The sequence below is a fragment of the Kogia breviceps genome, chromosome 7, assembly GCF_026419965.1.
Source record: "Kogia breviceps isolate mKogBre1 chromosome 7, mKogBre1 haplotype 1, whole genome shotgun sequence".
NCBI classification, from domain to species: Eukaryota; Metazoa; Chordata; class Mammalia; order Artiodactyla; family Physeteridae; genus Kogia; species Kogia breviceps.
In genome coordinates, this window is record NC_081316.1 from 71,666,847 (window position 1) to 71,688,043 (window position 21,197).

General features: G+C 39.6%; 1 protein-coding gene across 1 annotated transcript in view; it reads right to left on the reverse strand.

Moving 5' to 3' along the window:
* The window catches only part of CEP126 (centrosomal protein 126), a 149,109-nt gene that overhangs the window by 90,225 nt on the left and 37,687 nt on the right, over positions 1–21,197 (reverse strand). The window contains 1 exon segment of the mRNA XM_059070246.2: positions 6,170–6,315. Coding sequence (XP_058926229.1) covers positions 6,170–6,315 — 146 coding nt within the window.

Sequence of the window (21,197 nt, forward strand, 5' to 3'; positions counted from 1 at the left end):
TTAAAGACATTATTTTTAAGCACTGTATAAGTATTAATTAATTTAATTCTTACAAAGGCCTTTGAGGCAGATGCTATTTGAATCTCCATTTTGCATCTGAGGAAACTGGAGCATAGAGAAGCTAAGTAACTTGTTCAAGGTCATACATTATATGGACACTCATCCACATACCACTCTGCACAACCTCTAATCCAACCCTAGCTCCCATAAGTATTCACTTTCTCAAGAATTTCCATTGTGCACTTTGGTACACACCTTCTTGTTTCAGTTGAAACATAGCTGCTTTTTAAAGGATATTGCTTTTCCTTCAGCCTCTTATGGGGAGGCACAAATAACTAAAAATAACTGAAGGTCTGAAGGTAGAGTAGGTGACTTTCCAGCTCTCCAATGACACTACCAAACTGTTTCCTCCTTTCTCCTTTAAAAAACCCATGTCCTCAGACTTTTCCACTATTGTAATGTTTGTTATTTACCTTAAAATGTTTAAGCAAAACCAGTATATTTTTATGAATGGGTTAGTTCAAACTTGAACTCTAGAGTCAAGGGGTGATTGCATAAAATACTAGAGAAAAATGCACAGTTACAAGATGGTTTGTTGGATATTCTTATCATAAAGGACCAATCCTCTTGAGGCAGAAACTATCAAGCTTTAAATTTTGATTGTTTTTCTAATTAGCATAATCAATGTCCCAAATGGTTGCTTATTGGTAAAACTAATGGCCAGATAAATGTTAAAATTGGACTTTCCTTGTTGAAATTGAAGATATTTAAGACAAGTGGACTTTCCTGAAATATTTTAATCACTCTCTACCCTTGCATGAACAGAGAATAAGAATCTAGGGAGGTCTATACCCTATATCCTTACAGATGGTATTGAGGTTTGATCTCTGATTAGTCTTGGCTCCAGCTGTTAAACAGGAACATTTCTGATGGTCCAATACCAGAAGGCACATACATTTTGTCTCTGGAATGTGACTGTGTAAGTCTGAGTAGACCTTTCACATAAAGTGTAGTCAGAGCACCTAAAAGGACAGAGAACTGGGACTTTATTGAGCTTAGTGAACAAGTAGTACCAATCATTTTGTGTCTGCTTTGCTAAAAAATGTTGAGTTGTGCTAGACTCTAGTCTGAGACTTCGCTTTTATTAACACTCACCACTTATTGTCTATCAAAGAGAACTTAAAAACTACCTTTAAAACTAAGGTAGTTTTACGAACAGTTTACAAACACCCATTACTCTTTCTTGTTGCTGTTGTCTAATGACCTTCTAGTCACTACCTCATACTCACTGATGAAAATTTAAGCTTACATTTTTTTGAGTACTTACGGTGTATTTGGGCTTTATTATTTCATTTAAACCACTAGGCTCCTCATTCCAGTTCTTTTGCTCTAATATTCTAACTCCAACAATTCTCTGACTCCAAAAATTTTCTGACCTCATCAGAACTCCCAATCCTTTTTTTTTTTTTTTTTTTTTTTGTGGTACGCAGGCCTCTCACTGCTGCGTCCTCTCCCATTGCGGAGCACAGTCTCCAGACGTGCAGGCTCAGCGGCCATGGCTCACGGGCCCAGCCGCTCCGCGGCATGTGGGATCTTCCCGGACCGGGGCACGAACCCGCGTACCCTGCATCGGCAAGCGGACTCTCAACCACTGCGCCACCAGGGAAGCCCCCAATCCCGTTTTTGAAGCAAGGGGAAGCATCAGCTATCATGCACATTGGGTGAACCTTTGGTTTAACTCTCATAATTTGGGAATAAACTAAACCAATAGACAATTAAATAAACAGTTATTTACCATAGCTTTGTTGTTGCTCTTCATTCATGGCATTACATTTTCTTAAAATTTTAATTTAATATATTGTACAGGTAATATATTCATGTTCAGAAATCAAAAAAATAAAATACACATTTGGAAGTCTTGTTCTTATTTGTCATTTGTGTATTCTATCAGTTTATGCGAATACAAACATACATAAGTATATATTCTATTTTAAAAAGTTGAAGTATAGTTAATTTATAATACTATATTAGTTTCAGGTGTACAACACAGATATTCAATATTTTTATAGATTATACTCCATTTAACATTATTAAAAAATAATGGCTATATTTCCCTGTGCTGTACAGTATATCCTTGCTGCTTGTCTATTTTATACATAGTAGTTTGTGTCTTTTAACCCAGCAGTCCCCAACCTTTTTGGCACCAGGGACTGGTTTCATGGAAGACAATTTTTCCACAGACAGGGGTGGGGGTATGGTTCAGGCAGTAATGCCAGAGATGGGGAGCAATGCGGAGTGGCAGATGAAGCTTCTCTTGCTTGCCTGCTGCTCACCTCCTGCTGTGTGGCCCTGTTCCTAACAGGCTGCAGACCAGTAGTGGTCTGCGGTCCGGGGGTTGGGGACCCCTGTTTTAACCCATACCCCTATTTGTCCCACCCTTTTCACCCTCCACACTGGTAACCACTAGTTTGTTCTCTGTATCTGTAAGGTTATTTCTGTTTTTAAATATACATTCATTTGTTTTATTTTTTAGATTTTGCATGTAGGTGATAACAGAGCTTGTCTTTCTCTGACTTATTTCAATAAGGATAATACTCTATAGGTCCAACCATATTGTTGCAAATGGCAGAATTTCATTCTTTTTTGTGGCTAATATTCCATTGTATATATTTTCCCTAATTCAGTTAGAATTCTTATTACTATTGTTTTGAATTCTTTATCTGGTAAAATATTTGTTTCATTATTTGTTTTTTTCTCTTGCTCTTTCAATGGAGACAAATTCTTCTGTCTTCTCATTTTGCTTAACAGTCTCTGTCTCTATGAAATTAGGTGAAATAGCTACCTATTGCTGTCTTGAAGGGGTGTCCTTATGTGGGAGCATCCCTATACAGCCTGTGTGTCCAGTGGTTTTGGTGGGAGGGCTGGATTTGACATGAACACAAGTCATGTCTTTCCTCAGGGTGTGCTGGCAGCTATCACTTTGGAAGGGTGTGGGACTGGAGAAGGAGGGGTTAGGGCCAGAGCCAGGAGTGAGCGGGGGCTTCCTCTCTGCTCAGGGACTGTCACTGCCTTATTGGGGTCAGAGTTAGGTCCCAAGTTGCTGGGGCAAAAGCCCTAAGGATTGGGTCTGAGCTAGCTCTGTTCCATTTAAGTGTGAGCTTCCCCTCTCCCAGCACCAGCACTCTTGCCCCTGAGGTGAGCAGTGCTGGAACAACAGGGGCCAGTGTGAGCTCTTGGTGTGTGACCAGGTGCAGGCTGCAACAGTTTGGCCACATACAGAGTTTGGGCTTCTTCTGATGTGCTGCCTGTGCAAGTGTCCTTAATGGCTGCCCTCACCCAAAGGATACCCCTTTGGTTCTGAATTGCCTCTGTGTCTCATGGCTGAGCTCTTTCTTTGGTTGTGGCAGCCGTAGCTCCAGTGTGGAGCTGTGACATGAAGTAAGCAGGGATTGAGCATTCACTTGACTCAGGCTGCAGTGTGCTCCAGAGCAGTTTCAGGAAACCAGTCAGCCACCTGCACAGTTTCAATCTGCCTCTCTGCCCTCTTTTGGGAGTAAGCAAGTGTGCGCGTACTCCTCCCAAGCTCGAGTACAGGCTTCCCACAGCCCTCCTGTTAGTCCCACCAGCCCTCCAACCAGACTAGGGGCTCATCTTCTCTGTGCTGGAGCCCAGGACTGGGGTGCCCAATATGTGGCTGGAACAGAATCACTCACTCCCCAGGGAGGACTTCTGCCTGTGTAATCTCCTTTTTCCTCTGAATACCTTTCCTGGGGCACAGGTCCCAACCTGATCGCTTCTCTTTCTTTCCTACCCTATTCCATGTGGATATTTCTTTCAGCCTTGGTTGCACAGGAATCTTTCTACCAGTTTCCAGTGAGAACTGTTTCACATGTAGATGTATTTTTGATGTGTTTGTTGGGGGAGGTGAGTTCTATGTCCTCCTACTTCACCATCTTGATCTCCTCCCTTAATATATATTCTAATTTCCCTCCTGTCTTACACAGAAGGTAGAATATTATGTATACTGATATGAATCTATACAATTTGGGGGGTTTCATTAAGAAAAAATACTGCAAAACTACTAATATAAAACTAGATGTAGAGGCCATGACAGTGAAACTTAAACCTTGTTGGCTTTTTGGTAAATCTATCTCTGCTGGAGATTGTTCTGTATAAGCCCATAGAGAATTTCCCAGTTTATTAATAGCTGCATTATATTCCATTGAGTGAATGCATATGTCATTTGTTTTTACTAAAACTCCTCACTTTCTGTACCTAGGCCCTTGGGTAGTCAGCACCCTCTCTGGGGCAAATGATACTCATGAGTGGTGAGTACTCTGAGGCATTTAATACAACTGACCACATCCGCTTTCTTAAAACTACCTTTTCTTTTGCCTCTTATAACAATTTTCTTTGTTTGCTTTTGTTTCCCATCCTGCTTTCTTGACAACTACTTTTCAAAATCCATTTTTAGTTTTCATTTCTCTATTTTTAATAAATGCTAGTGTGGACTAAGGTTCTATTTTAGGCCCTATCTTCAATCTGCGTCTATATCCAATATTTACCTTACCTTTCCACATGGCTTCCTTTACCAACTATATATCTATTCATCAGTAATTCTTAAATATACTTTCTATTCCATATCCTTTTCTTAAGTTTCAGATACATATTTCTAGTTATTTGATTTCCCTTTTTTCATGAGTCATGGGAAGCTCAAAATCAATGCATTTAAAACTTAATAAATAATCTTTCATATCTCTAACGTGATTCTTCTTCTTTACTTGTAACCTTGATTAATATCATCATCCTCCAATTAATTCATTAACAAAGTCCTTATTGAGTGCTAAAAATTTGTGAGGATCTGTGCTAGTTCCTAGGGGCACTGTTCTCCTAGTCTTTCTTCCAGCCATCTTGATAAATTAGTAACTGAATCTATTGATTATATCTCTTGACTATATTACCTCCTGTCTCTATATCCAGTGCAGTGCTTTAACTTAGCAGCTTAACACTTCTTGCCACAAATACTGAAATAGTCTACTACTAGTCTACCTACTTTAATATGTGTCTATACTTTAATTCACCTTCCATGTTGTATGGATAATTATCTTTCCAACAAATCTAATTTTAGCACAGACTCTTAGTTTCCTACCTAATATCCATTTTCCCTTTGTTCCTTGGTAACACACCCTATATAGTTAGGGGTGGCAATATAGCCACATTAAAAAAAAAAAATCTATATTTTCCAGTCTCCCTTGCAGATGGAGTTGCCAACTAGATATAAGCAGATAGATGGGGGCTTCTAGGAAAACAATTTAAAGGGAGCTCAGAGGTATACCCTTCTGTCCTTTCCATTTCTTCCTTCTTCCTGTACAACACTGACTTGATGTCTGGAGCTTCAGCCACTACCATATGACCATGAGGGTAAAGCTATGTAAATCACATACTGAGGGCAGCTGAGCTGAGAGACAGGAGTCTGTGTTCCCAGTGAATTTGCATAATCATCAAACCAGCTCTTGACTGCTGAACTGAGGACTTCACATTACACTAGAAAAAAATAAAACCCTATGATGTTTAAGATATTATTATTTTTAGCAATGTTACTAGCTGCCCTTACTTTCAGTAAGATCTCTTATTGACCCAGTTAACTGGCTTCTTTCCAGTTAAAAAACTTTAAGTGGACTGCATATTGGATAAAGACAAAATTCCTAACATGGCATACAAAGTTCTTAGAGAATTGTTCCAACTCATTTTTCTAGCCTTATGTCAATTTTTTCCCCCATCCTATGCTTTGGATACACTTTGTATTTGCAATATATAATTTACTTGCAAAAGCTGTTCCTTATGTCTGGGATGTTTTAAAATTTTATTTTTATGTTAAGCTATTTATTAAATCAGTTTTAAAAAGACAAAACACTGTAAGCCAGTATTAAGTAGAATCAAATTTTGTGCTTTCCAAATTTACAAATAGAACAAAATATTAATTCTCCAAATTAAACCTATATCAAATTGCAAATTTTCATTTGGTTAAAGTCCTATTATTCAAAAGGCATAGTAGTATTTTTAGCCTGAGTTTCCACTTTGTTTCTTAATTTATTTTATTGTCTGCTCAAGCAGAATGTGATTATAACTTTCATTTTTTGTTTTTATATTGTTCTAGAAATTAAGGCACCTGTTCTCTTCCGCTGTGAAAGAGGAATATGAGCACGCTGGAATTTTTCAGTAACTTCTTCAAACTTTTTTTTTCGTTGTTGAAGTATTTGTTCTCTAATTTGGTGTTCTCTTTCTTCTTGTTGTTTTCGTTTCTCTTCAAAAGCTCTGTATTTAAAACACAAGGTATACAACAGAATTGACAATAAGTTTATAAAATTGCAACACAGAAAATAGTTCCAAAACAATGCATTTATTATATGAGTGTTTTCATATTTCAAAAGTTTAATTACTTAGAAACAACAAGTTTTAAATAAAAAAAAGCCCTTTGCTAAGAACTTAAGTACCTTTGCAAATAGTAATTTCAGAACCTTATCTAGGTATTTTGCAACTAAGAGAAGGCCTTTAATGAAGCTCTTTCTAATTTTGGGCAGGCCTGCACACACATCCCACTTCCACTTCCCAAGCCCTGCTGTGGAAAAAGTCTTTTCTAAAAAGCTACACTATTTTCTATAATGTGAAGAACTAACTCATTGGGTAAAAGAGTCAGTCTTGCAAATTATGGAGTAACCAGGAAAATATTGTATATTTCTCTTTTTCTTTTAGCCAAAAGTTCAAAATTGGCAGTCATGTTGAGTCTGAACTGTGCTAAAAATCTGGACAATTTACATAAAAATCTTGATTCTCGACTTCTCTTGAAAATATGAAAGATTTGGCAACCCAGGACTCTTATTCACACATGGTTATAAACACCTGCCCATAATTCTTACCATCTCTATTTTTCTTAACTTTCCTGTTTCATTTATATCTGATTGTCCCTAGGCATTTGAGCTTATATTCAAAGAGTTAATTTCAAAGAATTAATTATGTTCATAAGAATGTGTGTGTTTGAGTGATTCAATAATTATCTTCTGGATAATGAGAAAAATGAAGAAGCAAGTCTACATCTCACTGGTAGAGAAACCTCCAAGTACCTCTTTGGAATACATGGGGTTGGGAGGTGGTTGGTAAGAACTCTTTAAATTTTTCAGTGCCATAGGTTACTATTAACCATCCTTCCAAAGACCTCCACTGGCTGGATCATTATTCTAGTTTAATAACTCAGATTTTAGGAACTATAATTCTGGGCAGTAGGGCCATATATCAAGTGGTTCAATCTCTGTGGTAGGTAAGAGGTAGTGGTGTGGTGCCACAGGTGGGAGAGGATATTTTTACTTCTCAAAACAATCTCCTTCAGTAATTCCCCCAGAATCCATCAGTGGGTACTTGAACCAGCCCTGCTCTCCCAGGAGCACTTGGAAACCTTTCACTACTAGGAAATTCGCCAGTGGCTTCCAGGACCAGCCAGCTGTCCTGGGAGTGTGTGGATAACTCCTCCCACTAGGAAATTTGCTAGTGGGTGCCAGGAATTTCCCTGGTGTCCCAGAAGGGCACAGACAGCTCTCTGCACTAGGAAATTCACCCAGAGGAGGGGATGAAACAACAGCTGAGTCCCAGGGGCTATGTGGCTAAGAAAGAAGAGCTGAAATCTCTCCTTGTGGCTGCACAAGCTGTGGACTTACACCTCGACTGACAGCTTCCTAAATTCAGTGTCTGCAAAACATCTGAAAGGACAAGTGCTCTTGCATCTGAGACGGGTCTGGCTTTACCAGCTGTGGGCTCTGTGGGCACGTACATGTGGGAATAGGGCCAGACCAGAGTTTGAGCTGCCCTGATAGTTCCCACAGTGGGTCCAGGTGCATGACTACTGCAGTACTGGGACCTAACCCTAGTAGACCTGTGCTGGTGGCTGGGTGAAAAGAATGTCCGAGAGTTACCAGGGCCAATTGCCAGCATACCCACAGTTAAGGTGGGACTGAGAGCAGTGCCAACAACAGATACTTTGTGAGCCCACACAATGGGTGAAAGGGGACACAACAGAGCACATACACAGGTGAACAGCTCTAAAGAAGGAAAATTCAGTGGCTTCTCTCCTAGTGGGAATGCTCCAATTCTGCCTACGTTGCACCACAGATCAGAATCACAGTGAAGAAACAGATCTGGGGGCCTCTACTCCAACAACTAGGGAGCAGACTCTACCCCTGACAGGGCAGTGACAACCACAGAGCAAAGGGGAGCCCCTGCTCAATATCTAGGGCAGGCTCTGATCACCACAACACCAATCAATGCCCCTATCAAGGGGATAACAGCATAAGCCTCTGGACCAACCTCTCCCAACAGGAGGCAGACACCAGAAACAAGAGGAACTACAACACTGCAGCCTGCAGAAAGGAGACCACAAACACAGTAAGTTAGACAAAATGAGATGACAGAAAAATAAGTTACAGATGAAGGAGCAAGGTAAAAATCCACAAGACCAAATAAATGAAGAGGAAATAGGTAATCTACCTGAAAAAGTATTCAGAGTAATCATAGTAAAGATGATCCAAGATCTCAGAAACAGAATGGAGGCATGGACCAAGAAGATACAAGAAAAGTTTAACAAAGAACTAGAAGAACTAAAGAACTAACAAACAGAGATGAACAAGATAATAAATGAAATAAAAAATACACTAGAAGGAATCAATAGCAGAATAACTGAGGCAGAAGAATGGATAAGTAAGCTGGAAGACAGAATGGTGGAAATCTCTGCCATGGAACAGAATAAAGAAAAATTCTTTATTCTGTTTTCAGAGACCTCTGGGACAATATTAAATGTACCAACATTCCAATCATAGGGGTCCAGAAGAAGAAGAAAAAGTGTAAGGGCTTGAGAAAATATTTGAAGAGATCATAGTCAAAAACTTGCCTAACATGGGAAAGGAAAAGGTCACCCAAGTCCAGGAAGTGCAGAGAGTCCCATACAGGATAAACCCAAGGAGAAACATGCCGGGACACATATTAATCAAACTAACAAAAAATAAATACAAAGAAAAATATTAAAAGCAACAAGGGAAAGCAAAAATAAAATACAAGGGACTCTCCATAAAGTTTTCAGCTGATTTTTCAGCAAAAACTCTGCAGGCCAGAAGGGAGTGGCAGGATATATTTAAAGTGATGAAAGGAAATATCTAAATCCAAGAATACTCTAACCAGCAAGGCTCTCATTAAAATCTGACAGAGAAATCAAAAGCTTTACAGACAAGCAAAAGCTAACTGAATTCAGCACCACCAAACCAGCTTGACAACAATCGCTAAAGGAAATTTTCTAGGTAAGAAACACAAGAGAACAAAAGTGGAAGGGAAGAAAAAAGACCTACAAAACCAAACCCAAGGTTAAAGATGGTGGAGTAGAAGGGCATACTCTCACCTTCTCTTGCGAGAGAAACAAAATCACAACTAACTGCTGAACTACCATTGACAAGAAGACCCTGGAACCCACGAAAAAAGATACCCACATCCAAAGACAAAGGAGAGGCTGCAATAAGATGGTAGGAGGGGTGCAATCATGATAAAATCAAGTCCCATACCCACCAGTTGGGCAACCCACAAACTGGGGAACGATTATACCACAGAAGTTCTCCCACTGGAGTGAAGGTTCTGAGCCCTATGTCAGGCTCCCCAGCCTGGGGATCTGGCAATGGGACTAGGAATCTCCAGGGAATCTGACTTTGAAGGCCAGTGGGATTTGATTGCAGGACATCTACAGGACTGGGGGAAACAGAGACTCCATTCTTGGAGGGCACACACAAAGTCTTGGATGCACCAGGACACAGGGGAAAGGAACAGGGATCCCATAGGAGACTGAACCAAACTTATCTGCTAGTGTTGGAGGGTCTCCTGCAGAGGCAGGGGTTGGCTGTGGCTCATTGTGGGGACAAGGGCAATGACAGCAGCAGTTTGGGAAGTACCCATTGGCATGAGCCCTCCTGGCAGCCACCATTAGCCCCAGCATACAGCCTATAGGCTCTAGGGTTGGATTGCCTTAGGCCAAACAACTAACAGGGAGGGAACACAGCCCCACCCACCAGGAGACAAGTGGATTAAAGTTTTACTGAGCCCTTGCCCACCAGAGCAACACCCAGTTCTACCCACCACCAGTCTTTCCCACCAGGAAGCTTGCACAAGACTCTTAGATAGCCTCATCCACCAGAGGGCAGACACAGAAGCAACAAGAATACAGTCCTGCAGCCTGCAGAATGAAAACCACAACCACAGAAAGTTAGACAAAAGGAAAAGGCAGAGGATTATGCCCCAGATGAAGGAACAAGATAAAACCCCAGAAAAACAACTAAATGAAGTGGAGATAGGCAACCTTCCAGAAAAAGAATTCAGAAAAAAGATAGTGAAGATGATCCAGGATCTCAGAAAAAGAATGGAAGTAAAGATTGAGAAGATGCAAGATATGCTTAACAAAAACCTAGAAGAACTAAAGAACAAACAAACAGAGATGAATAATACAGTAACTGAAATAAAAAACACACTATAAGGAATCAATAGCAGAATAACTGAGGCAGAAGAACGGATAAGAGAGCTGGAAGAAAAAATGGTGGAAATCACTGCCATGGAACAGAATAAAGAAAAAAGAATGAAAAGAAATGAAGATCGCCTAGGAGACCTCTGGGACAACATTAAACACACAAACATTTGCATTATAGGGGTCCCAGAAGGAGAAGAGAGAGAGAAAGGATGTGAGAAAATATTTGAAAAGACAACAGCTGAAAACTTCCTTAACGTGGGATAGGAAACAGTCAACCAAGACCAGGAAGTGCAGAGACTCCCAGGCAGGATAAACCCAAGGAGGAACATGCTGAGACACATAGTAATCAAATTGAAAAAAAATTAAAGACAAAGAAAATATTAAAAGCAACAAGGGAAAAAGGACAAATAACATACAAGGGAACTCCCATAAAGTTATCAGATGATTTCCAAGCAGAAATTCTGCAAGCCAGAAGGGAGAGGCACAATAATTTAAAGTGATGAAAGGGAAGAACCTAAAACCAAGAACACTCTATCCAACAAAGCTCTCATTCAGATTTGATGGAGAAATCAAAAGCATTACAGACAAGCAAAAGCTAAGAGAATTCAGTCCTACCAGACCAGCTTTGCAACAAATGTTACAGGAACTCCTCTAGTTGTGAAAGAGACGAGCAGCTAAAAAAAAATTTTAAAAACCCTTATACTTATATAGACTGTATATCAAAACCTCATGGAAACAGCAAACTCAAAAACTACAATAGATACACACACAAAAGAAAAAGCAACTCAAACACAACACTAAAAATGGTCATCAAACCACAAGAGGAGAGAACAAAAGAGGAAGGGAAGAAAAGGGATGTAAAAAAACAAACCCCAAACAATTAAGAAAATGGCAATAGAAATACACATATCAATAAATACCTTAAATGTAAATGGATTAAATGAATCAATCAAAAGACAAAGACTGGCTGAATGGATACAAAAATAGGACCTGTATATATGCTGTCTACAAGAGACCCACTTCAGACTTAGGGACACATACAGACTGAAAATGAGAGGGTGGAAGAAGGTGTTCCATGCAAATGGAAATCAAAAGAAAGCTGGAGGAACAATACTCATATCAGTAAAAATAGACTTTAAAATAAAGATTGTTCTAAGAGACAAGGAAGGGCACTACATAATGATTGGGGGATCAATCCAAGAAGAAGATATAACAATTGTAAATACATATGCACCCAACATAGGAGCACCTCAGTAGGTAAGGCAAAAACTAACAGCCATAAAAGGGGAAATTGACAGTAACACAGTAATAGTGGGGGACTTTAACACCCCACTTACACCAAAGGACAGGTCATCCAGACAGAAAATTAATAAGGAAACAGAAGCCTTAAATGACACATTAGACCACATAGACTTAATTGATATTTATATGACATTCCATTTGAAAGCAGCAGAATACATTTTCTTCTCAAGTGCACATGGAACATCCTCCAGGATAGATCACATCTTGGGTCACAAATCAAGCCTTGGTACATTTAAGAAAACTGAAAATTTGTTTTTTAAACATCTTTTTTGGAGTATAATTGCTTCACAGTGTTTTGTTAGGTTTTTCTTTTTAACTGTGGATCAGGTATATGCATACATATATCCCCATATACCCTCCCTCTTGTGTCTCCCTCCCATCCTCCTTATCCCACCCCTCTAGGTTGTTGCCAAGCACTGAGGTGATCTCCCTGTGCTATGCAGCTGCTTTCCACTAGCTATCTATCTCCTTATCCCACCCCTCTAGGTTGTCGCCAAGCACCGAGGTGATCTCCCTGTGCTATGCAGCTGCTTCCCACTAGCTAACTATTTTACATTTGGTAGTGTATATGTGTCAGTGATACTCTCTCAGTTTGTCCAACTTACCCTTCCCCCTCCCCATGTCATATCAAACATCTTTTCTGAACACAACGTTATGATATTAGAAATCAATTACAGAAAATAAACTACAAAACACAAACACATGGAAGCTAAACAATGTGTTACTAAATAAACAATGGATCATTGAAGAAATCAAAGAGGATATAGAACCTCGGGAGAAGATGATGGAAGAGTAAGACACGGATATCACCTTCCTCCCCACAGATACATCAGAAATACATCTACACGTGGAACTGCTCCTATAGGACACCCACTGAACGCTGGCAGAAGATCTCAGACCTTCCAAAAGGCAAGAAACTCCCCACGTACCTGAGTAGGGCAAAAGAATAAAGAATAAACAGAGACAAAAGAATAGGGATGGGACCTGCACCAGTGGGAGAGAGCCATGAAGGAGGAAAGGTTTCCACACACTAAAAGCCCCTTCATGGGCAGAGACTAAAGGTGGCAGAGGGGGAAGCCTCAGAGCCACGGAAAAGAGCACAGTAACAGGGTGTGGAGGGCAAAGCGGAGAGATTCCTGCAGAGGATAGGTGAGGACCAGCACTCACCAGCCCAGGAGGCTTGTCTGCTCACCTGCCGGGAGGGGCGGGGGATGGGAGCTGAGGCTCGGGCTTCAGTCAGAAGCCAGGAGAGGACTGGGGTTGGCTGTGTGAACACAGCCTGAAGGGGTTAGTGCACCACTGCTAGCGGGGAGGGAGTCCGGGAGAAGTCTGGAGCTGCCCAAGAGGCAAGAGACCTTCTCTTCCCTCTTTGCTTCCTGGGGCGCGAGGAGAGGGGATTAAGCTCGCCACTTAAAGGAGCTCCAGAGACGGGCACAGAGCTGCCGAAGAGACAAGATACTTTTTCTTGCCTCTTTGTTTCCTGGTGCGAGAGAAGAGGGGTTTAAGAGCACCGCGTAAAGGAGCTCCAGAAACGGGTGTGAGCCGCGGCTATCAGTGCGGACACCACAGATGGACATGAGATGCTAAGGCTGTTGCTGCTGCCAGCAAGAAGCCTGTGTGCGAGTACAGGTCACTCTCCACACCTCCCCTCCAGGGAGCCCGCCACTGCCAGGGTCCTGGGATCCAGGGACAACTTCCCCGGGAGAACACATGGCACGCCTCAGGCTGGGGCAATGTTATGCTGGCCTCTGCTGCCACAGGCTCGCCCCGCATCCGTACCCCTCCCCCTCTGGCCTGAGTGAGCCAGAGCCCCCAAATCAGCTGCTCCTTTAACCCCGTCCTGTCTGAGGGAAGAGCAGACGTCCTTGGGCGACCTACGCGCAGAGGCGGGGCCAAGTCCAAAGCTGAACCCAAGGAACTGTGCAAACAAAGAGGAGAGGGGAAGGTCCCTCCCAGCAGCCTCAGAAGCAGCGGATTAAAGCTCCACAATCAACTTGAAGTGCCCTGCATCTGTGGAATACCTGAATAGACAGCGAATCATCCCAAGTTGAGGAGGTGGACTTTGGGAGCAAGATATATTACTTTTTTCCCGTTTTTCTCTTTTTCTGAGTGTGTATGTGTGTGCTTCTGTGTGAGATTTTGTCTGTATAGCTTTGCTTTCACCATTTGTCCTAGGGTTCTGACCGTTCTGTTTTTGTTTTTTTACTTTTTAAATGTTTTCTTCTTAATAATTATTTTTTATTTTAATAACTATTTTATCCTACTTTATCTTCTTTCTTTCTTTCTTCCTTTCTCCCTTCCTTTCTTCCTTCCTTCCTACCTTCCTTCCTTCCTTTCTTCATCTTCATATGATCATCTCAATAGATGCAGAGAAAACTTGACAAAATTCAACACCCATTTATGATAAAAATCCTGCAGAAAGTAGGCATAGAGGGAACTTACCTCAACATAATAAAGGCCATATATGACAAACCCACAGCCAGCATCATTCTCAATGGTGAAAAACTGAAACCATTTCCACTAAGATCAGGAAAAAGACAAGGTTGCCCACTCTCACCATTCTTATTCAACATAGTTTTGGAAGCTTTAGCCATGGCAATCAATGAAAAAAAAAAAAGAATTAAAAGGAATCCAAATTGGAAAATAAGAAGTAAAACTGTCACTGTTTGCAGACAACATGATACTAGGCATAGAAAATCCTAAAGATGCTACTAGAAAACTACTAGAGCTAATCAATGAATTTAAGCTGCAAGATACAAAGTTGCATGATACAAAATTAATACACAGAAATCTCTTGCATTCCTATACACTAACAATGAAAGATCAGAAAGAGAAATTAAGAAAACTATCCTATTTACCATTACAACAAAAAGAGTAAAATACCTAGGAATAAACCTACCTAGGAGGCAAAAGATCTGTAAACAGAAAGCTATGAGATACTGATGAAAGAAATCAAAGATGACACAAACAGATGGAGAGATATACCATGTTCATGGATTGCTAGAATCAGTATTGTGAAAATGACTATATTACCCAAAGCAATCTACAGTTTCAGTGTAATCACTATCAAATTATCAGGAGAATTTTTCACAGAATTTGAACAAAAACCTTACAATTTGTCTGGAAACACAAAAGACCATGAATAGCCAAAGCAATCTTAAGAAAGAAAAACAGAGCTGGATGAATCAGACTCCCCAACTTCAGACTATACTACAAAGCTACAGTAATCAAGACAGTATGGTACTGGCAGAAAAACAGAAGTATAGATCAATGGAACAGGATAGAAACCACAGAGACAAGCCTATGGTCACCTAATCTATGATAAAGGAAGGAAGAATATACAGTGGAGAAAAGACAGCCTCTTCAATAAGTGGTGCTGGGAAAACTGGACAGTTACATTTAAAAGAATATTAGAACACTCCCTAACACCATACACAAAAATAAACTCAAAATGGATTCAAGACCTAAATATAAGCCTGGACACTATAAAACTCTTAGAGGAAAACATAGGCACAACACACTTTGACATAAATTGCAGCAAGATCTTTTTTGATCCACCTCCTAGTGTTATGAAAATAAAAACAAAAATAAACAAATGGGATCTAATTAAAATAAAAATATTTTGCATGGCAAGGGAAACCATAAACAAAATGAAAAGACAACCCTCAGAATGGGAGAAAATATTAGCAAGCAAAGTAACTGACAAAGGACTAATCTTCAAACTATACAAACAGCTCATGCCACTCAATATCAAAAAAACCAAATAACCCAATCAAAAAATGAGTGGAAGTTCTAAATAGACATTTCTCCTAAGAAGATATACAGATTGCCAACAAACACATGAAAAGATTTTCAACATCACTGATTATTAGAGAAATGCAAATCAAAAGTACAATGAGGTATCACCTCACACTGGTCAGAATGGCCATCATCAAAAAAATCTAGAAACAATAAATGCTGGAGAGGGTGTGGAGAAAAGGAAACCTCCTGCACTGTTGGTGGGAATGTAAATTGATACAGCCACTATGCAGAATAGTATAGAGCTTCCTTAAAAATCTAAAAATAGAACTACCATATGACCCAGCAATCCCACTACTGGGCATATACCCTGAGAAAACCATAATTCAAAAAGATACATGTACCACAATGGTCATTGCAACACAACTTACAATAGCCAGGACATGGAAGCAACCTCATTGTCCATCAACAGATGAATGGATAAAGAAGATGTGGCACATATATACAATGGAATATTACTCAGCCATAAAAAGAAATGAAACTGAGTTATTTGTAGTGAGGTAGATGGACCTAGAGTATGTCATATAGAGTGAAGCAAGTCAGAAAGAGGAAAACAAATACTGTATGCTAACACATATATATGAAATCTAAAAAAGTGGTACTGATGAACCTAGTGCAAAGGCAGAAATAAAGATGCAGATGTAGAGAACAGAATTGAGGAGGTGGCGGGGAAGGGGAAGCTGGGACGAAGTGACAGAGTAGCATTGACATATATACACTACCAAATGTAAAATGGATGGCTAGTGGGAAGCTGCTGCATAGCACTGGGAGATCAGTTTGATGCTTTGTGATGACATAGAAGGGTGGGATAGGGAGGGTGGAGGGAGGCTCAAGAGGGAGAGGATATGGGGATACATGTATACATGTAGCTGATTCACTTTATTGTATAGCAGAAACTAACACACATTGTAAAGCAATTATACTCCAATAAAGAAAAAGAAAAAAAAAAAAGAATTCCCCCAGGACAAGTCAAGGAAAGCTGCATTAACCACTTGATTCAACATAGTACTAAGAGTCCTAGCCAGAGTAATTAGGCAAAAAAAAAAAAAAAAAGGCACCCAAATTGGAGAGGAAAAAGTAAACTTTTCTCTATTCACAGATAACATGATATGTGTAGAAAACCCTAACAATTGCACAAAGACACTGTTAGAACCAATAAGCAAATTCAGCAAAGTTGCAGGATACAAAATCAACACACAAAAATCATTTGTGTTTCTATACCTAATAATGAACAGTATGGAAAGGAAGTTAAGAAAAAAATTCCACTTACATTATTATCAAAAATAACAAAATATGTAGGAATAAATTTAACCAAGGAGTGGAAAATCTTGTACACTGAAACTATAAAACATTGATGAAAGAAATTTTGAAAGACAAATAAATGGAAAGATATACCATGTTCATGGATTGGAAGACTTAATATTGCTAAGATACCAATACTATCCAAAGTGACAATTCTTATCAAAACCTCAGTGGTGTTTATTTTGCAGAAGTAGAAAAATCTATCCTAAAATTCATATGAAATCTCAAGGGACCCCAAATAGCTAAAACAGTCTTGATAAAGAACAAAGGTGGAGGTCTCACACTTCCTGATTTAAAAACTTACTACAAATCTATGGCAATCAAAGCAGTGTAGTACTGGCATAAAGAGAGACACATAGATTAACAGTGTAGATTAAACAGCCCAGAAGTAAACCTGTGCATGGTCAAATGATTTTCGACAAGGGTGCCAAAACCTTGTGTCCTTGAGGAAAAGATAGTCTTTTCAGTAAATGATATTGGGAAAACTGGATATCCATATGCAGAAGAATGAATTTGGACCCTTATCTTACAGCATATATGAACATTAACTCAAAATAGATCACAGACCTAAACATAAGAGCCAAAACTATAAAACTCTTAGAAGAAAACATAAGGGAAAAGCTTCAATGGATTTGGCAACAATTTCTTGGACATGACACCAAAAGCATATGGAACAAAAGAAAAAATAAATTGGACTTTATCAAAATTAAAAACTTTTATGGGGCTTCCCTGGTGGCGCAGTGGTTGAGAATCCGCCTGCCGATGCAGGAGACGCGGGTTCGTGCCCTGGTCCGGGAAGATCCCACATGCCGCGGAGCAGCTGAGCCCGTGAGCCATGGCCGCTGGGCCTGCGCGTCCGGAGCCTGTGCTCCGCAACGGGAGAGGCCACAACAGTGAGAGGCCCGCATACCGCAAAAAAAAAAACTTTTATGCATCAAAGAACATTTTTAACAGTCAAAATGTAACCCACAGAATGGGCGAAAATATTTTCAAATCATATATCTGATAAGGGATTGATATCATGAATATATAAAGAACTCCTACAATTCAACAATAAAAATAACCTGGTTAAACAATGGGCAAAGGACTTGAATAGACATTTCTCCAAAGAAGATATACAAATGCCACAAAGCACATGAAAAGATGCTCAACATCACTAATATTTAGGAAAATGCAAATCAAAGCCACATTGAGATACTAATGTATACCCATCAGGATGATTATTATATTTATAAAAAACACAGAAAATTACAACTGTTGATGAGGATGTGGAGAAATTGGAATTTTTTTTTTTTTTTTTTTTTTTTTTTTTTTGGTGATACGCGGGCCTCTCACTGCTGTGGCCTCTCCCATTGCGGAGCACAGGCTCCGAATGCGCAGGCTCAGCAGCCATGGCTCACGGGCCCAGCCGCTCCGTGGCATGTGGGATCTTCCCTGACTGGGGCACGAACCATGTCCCCTGCATTGGCAGGCGGATTCTCAACCACTGCGCCACCAGGGAAGCCCGAAATTGGAATTTTTATTCATTGCTGGTGGGAATGTAAAACAAGCAGCTGCTGTAGAAAATGGTACTGTGATTCCTCAAAAAATTACATTGAATTACCATGATTCCACTTCTGGGATTATAACCAAAAGAAGTGAAATCAGGGGCTTAAACATATGTTTTTACACTCATGTTCATAGCAGTATTATTCACTATAGCCAAAAGATGGAAGCAACTCAAGCATCCATTGACAGATGAAAGAATAATCAAAATGTAACATCCACATACAATGGAATATTGTTCACCCTTAAAAATAAGGAAATTCTGACACATTCTACAACATGGATGAAACTTGAAAGCATTCTGCTAAGTTAAATAAGCCAGTCACAAATGGAAAAATCTTATATAATTCTACTTATATGAGGTACCTAGAGTAGTCAAATTCACAGAGAGAGAAAATGCAGTAGTGGTTGCCAGGGGCTGGAGGAAGGGAGGGTATGGGGAGTTAGTGTTTAACAGGCACAGAGTTTCAGTTGGGGAAGAAAAAGTTCTGGAGATGGATGATTGTGGTGGTTGCACAACAGTGTGAATGTAGCTAATGGCACAACTATACACTTAAAAATGGTTCAACTGGTAAATTTTATGTTATGCATAATTTATCACAATAAAAAATAAGCATCCCCCCAGGTCTTTGATATTGAAGATGTTTTCTCAAACTTATGCAATGTACAGTGCAAGTGCACCTGTAAGCTCCTTTGTTCAACCAGATTGAACCCCTAAGCCTCTCCATACTGAGATATAATTTATCAGCACTGTCCACTAGAAATAAAATGTAAGCTGTATATATAATTTTACATTTTCTAGTAGCCACATTAAAAAACAGGAGAATTTCAGTATTTTATTTAACTCAGTATATCCAAAATATTATTATTTCAACATGTATCAATGAAAACATTATTGGAATATTTATTTCTTTTTTGTACTAAGTGTTGTTTTACATTTCAGTTGGGACTAGTCACATCTTAAGTGCTCAGTGGACACATCAGACTAGCAGCTATCTTAATAGACTTTGCTGGTAGGCCGCGTGGTTTTCTGAAGAAGGAAGGGCTTTTGTAGCAGGCAAAGACTTAAGGACAAGGAAGCGAGGTTAAAAACTAAGAAGGCCTATAAAGGGATTAATTTAATTTCTTAAATAATTTTCTCTTATACCATAGGAAAACCCACAGTTGTCATTTAGTTTTACAAAAATTTTGTTTTTAAACAGAGTTTCCTTTAATTATTCGAACCCAGTGATTCTCAACATTTCCCTTTCCTTCAGGGTGCTCGGGAATTTATGGAGGAGTTTTGATTGCCACAATAATTGGGGTGGGCTAGCAGATTTTAGTTTCCTAGGACAAAGAATGCTAAATGTCATATAATGCATGAGACAATTTCATACAAAAAAAATTATTCTACTCCAAAAACTAAAGTCCCACCCACTGGGAAATCCTTCTAGTGTGATATACCCTTAGAGCCTGTGTGGTGGAATGCTGAGAATGGCAGACCTGCAAGATATTTACACGTCTGCTGTCACAAGTGCAGGCTGAACAGAATTGTATCGAGGGGACTAGGTGCAAAACTTTTTGGCAATAACCAGCAGCGGACCCAACAAAATTGGGGATGGGGAGGGTCAGTTTATATGGAGAGATATTACTAGCTTTCACTAGGTGAACAATGAGGGTGAGAGGTAAGATAAACACCGACTTCACTACTTCTATCCCTGATTTCCACTTGGTTAGAGGAAGGACACCTTTGAGGAAGGAGGAAGGCAGAGGTTCAACTCACACATGAATCTTAAAGACACTTCAATTGAACAGAACTATAAAGAGAGAACCGGAAATTTAGAAAAGAAAAATAAAACATATGGCATGCCAGTTAATCTTTTATAATGCAGCCTTTGAAAAGAGATAAAGAAAAAAGAGGTAATTAAATGGAGGCATTAAAGAGTATTCTACTTTTGTTAGGAGGCTTGCTTGGCAGAAGCTGATAGAGTCAATTCAGAAAATTCCAAAGATAGTCTCCAATGAACAATGATTATGTAGTCCTCTCTGCTTGAATCAGTCTGGCCCGGTGTCTCTCTTATAATCAACAGAAAGTTATCGAAGTCATGCTGTGTAACATCCCAAGTGAGATTAAAAACTCTGTAGCTTCCAAGTTGTTCTTTTGGAATGTCTGCTCTAGGAAAAGACAGACTCCATGTAGAAGTTGAATGATCTTGAGATCACCTTGTGGACAAGTCAAACTAGCTAAAGGGAGAGAGAGAACATGGAGAGAGATTCCTGGCTAGCCTCCAGCTGTTCTAGCCATCCCAGCCCAAGCACAAACTATGTTACAAGAAGCCATCTTGGATGTCTAGCTCAGTAGAACCGTCAGATAACTCCAACCACCACCAAAATCTGAGTGCAACAGCATGAGATTCCCAAGTGAGAATTAACCACCTGAACCAGCCAACAAACAGAAGTGTAATAAATTGCTTTAAGCCACTAAATTTTAGGGTTGTTTGTTTTAATAGCAGGAAATGATCAGAATAACTTTAAACCAATATTTTTTTAAAAACCGTTAACATTTATTTAGTGGGGATGGGAATAAATTTTTATTACTAAATATCCTTTACTTATTTATACTAATTATAAAGGATTTATTAGTCCATCTATTATACAAGCTTTTATGACTAGGAAAAGTTAAGAAGCATACTGGAAATTAGTGTTTTGCTAATAAAATATTCTC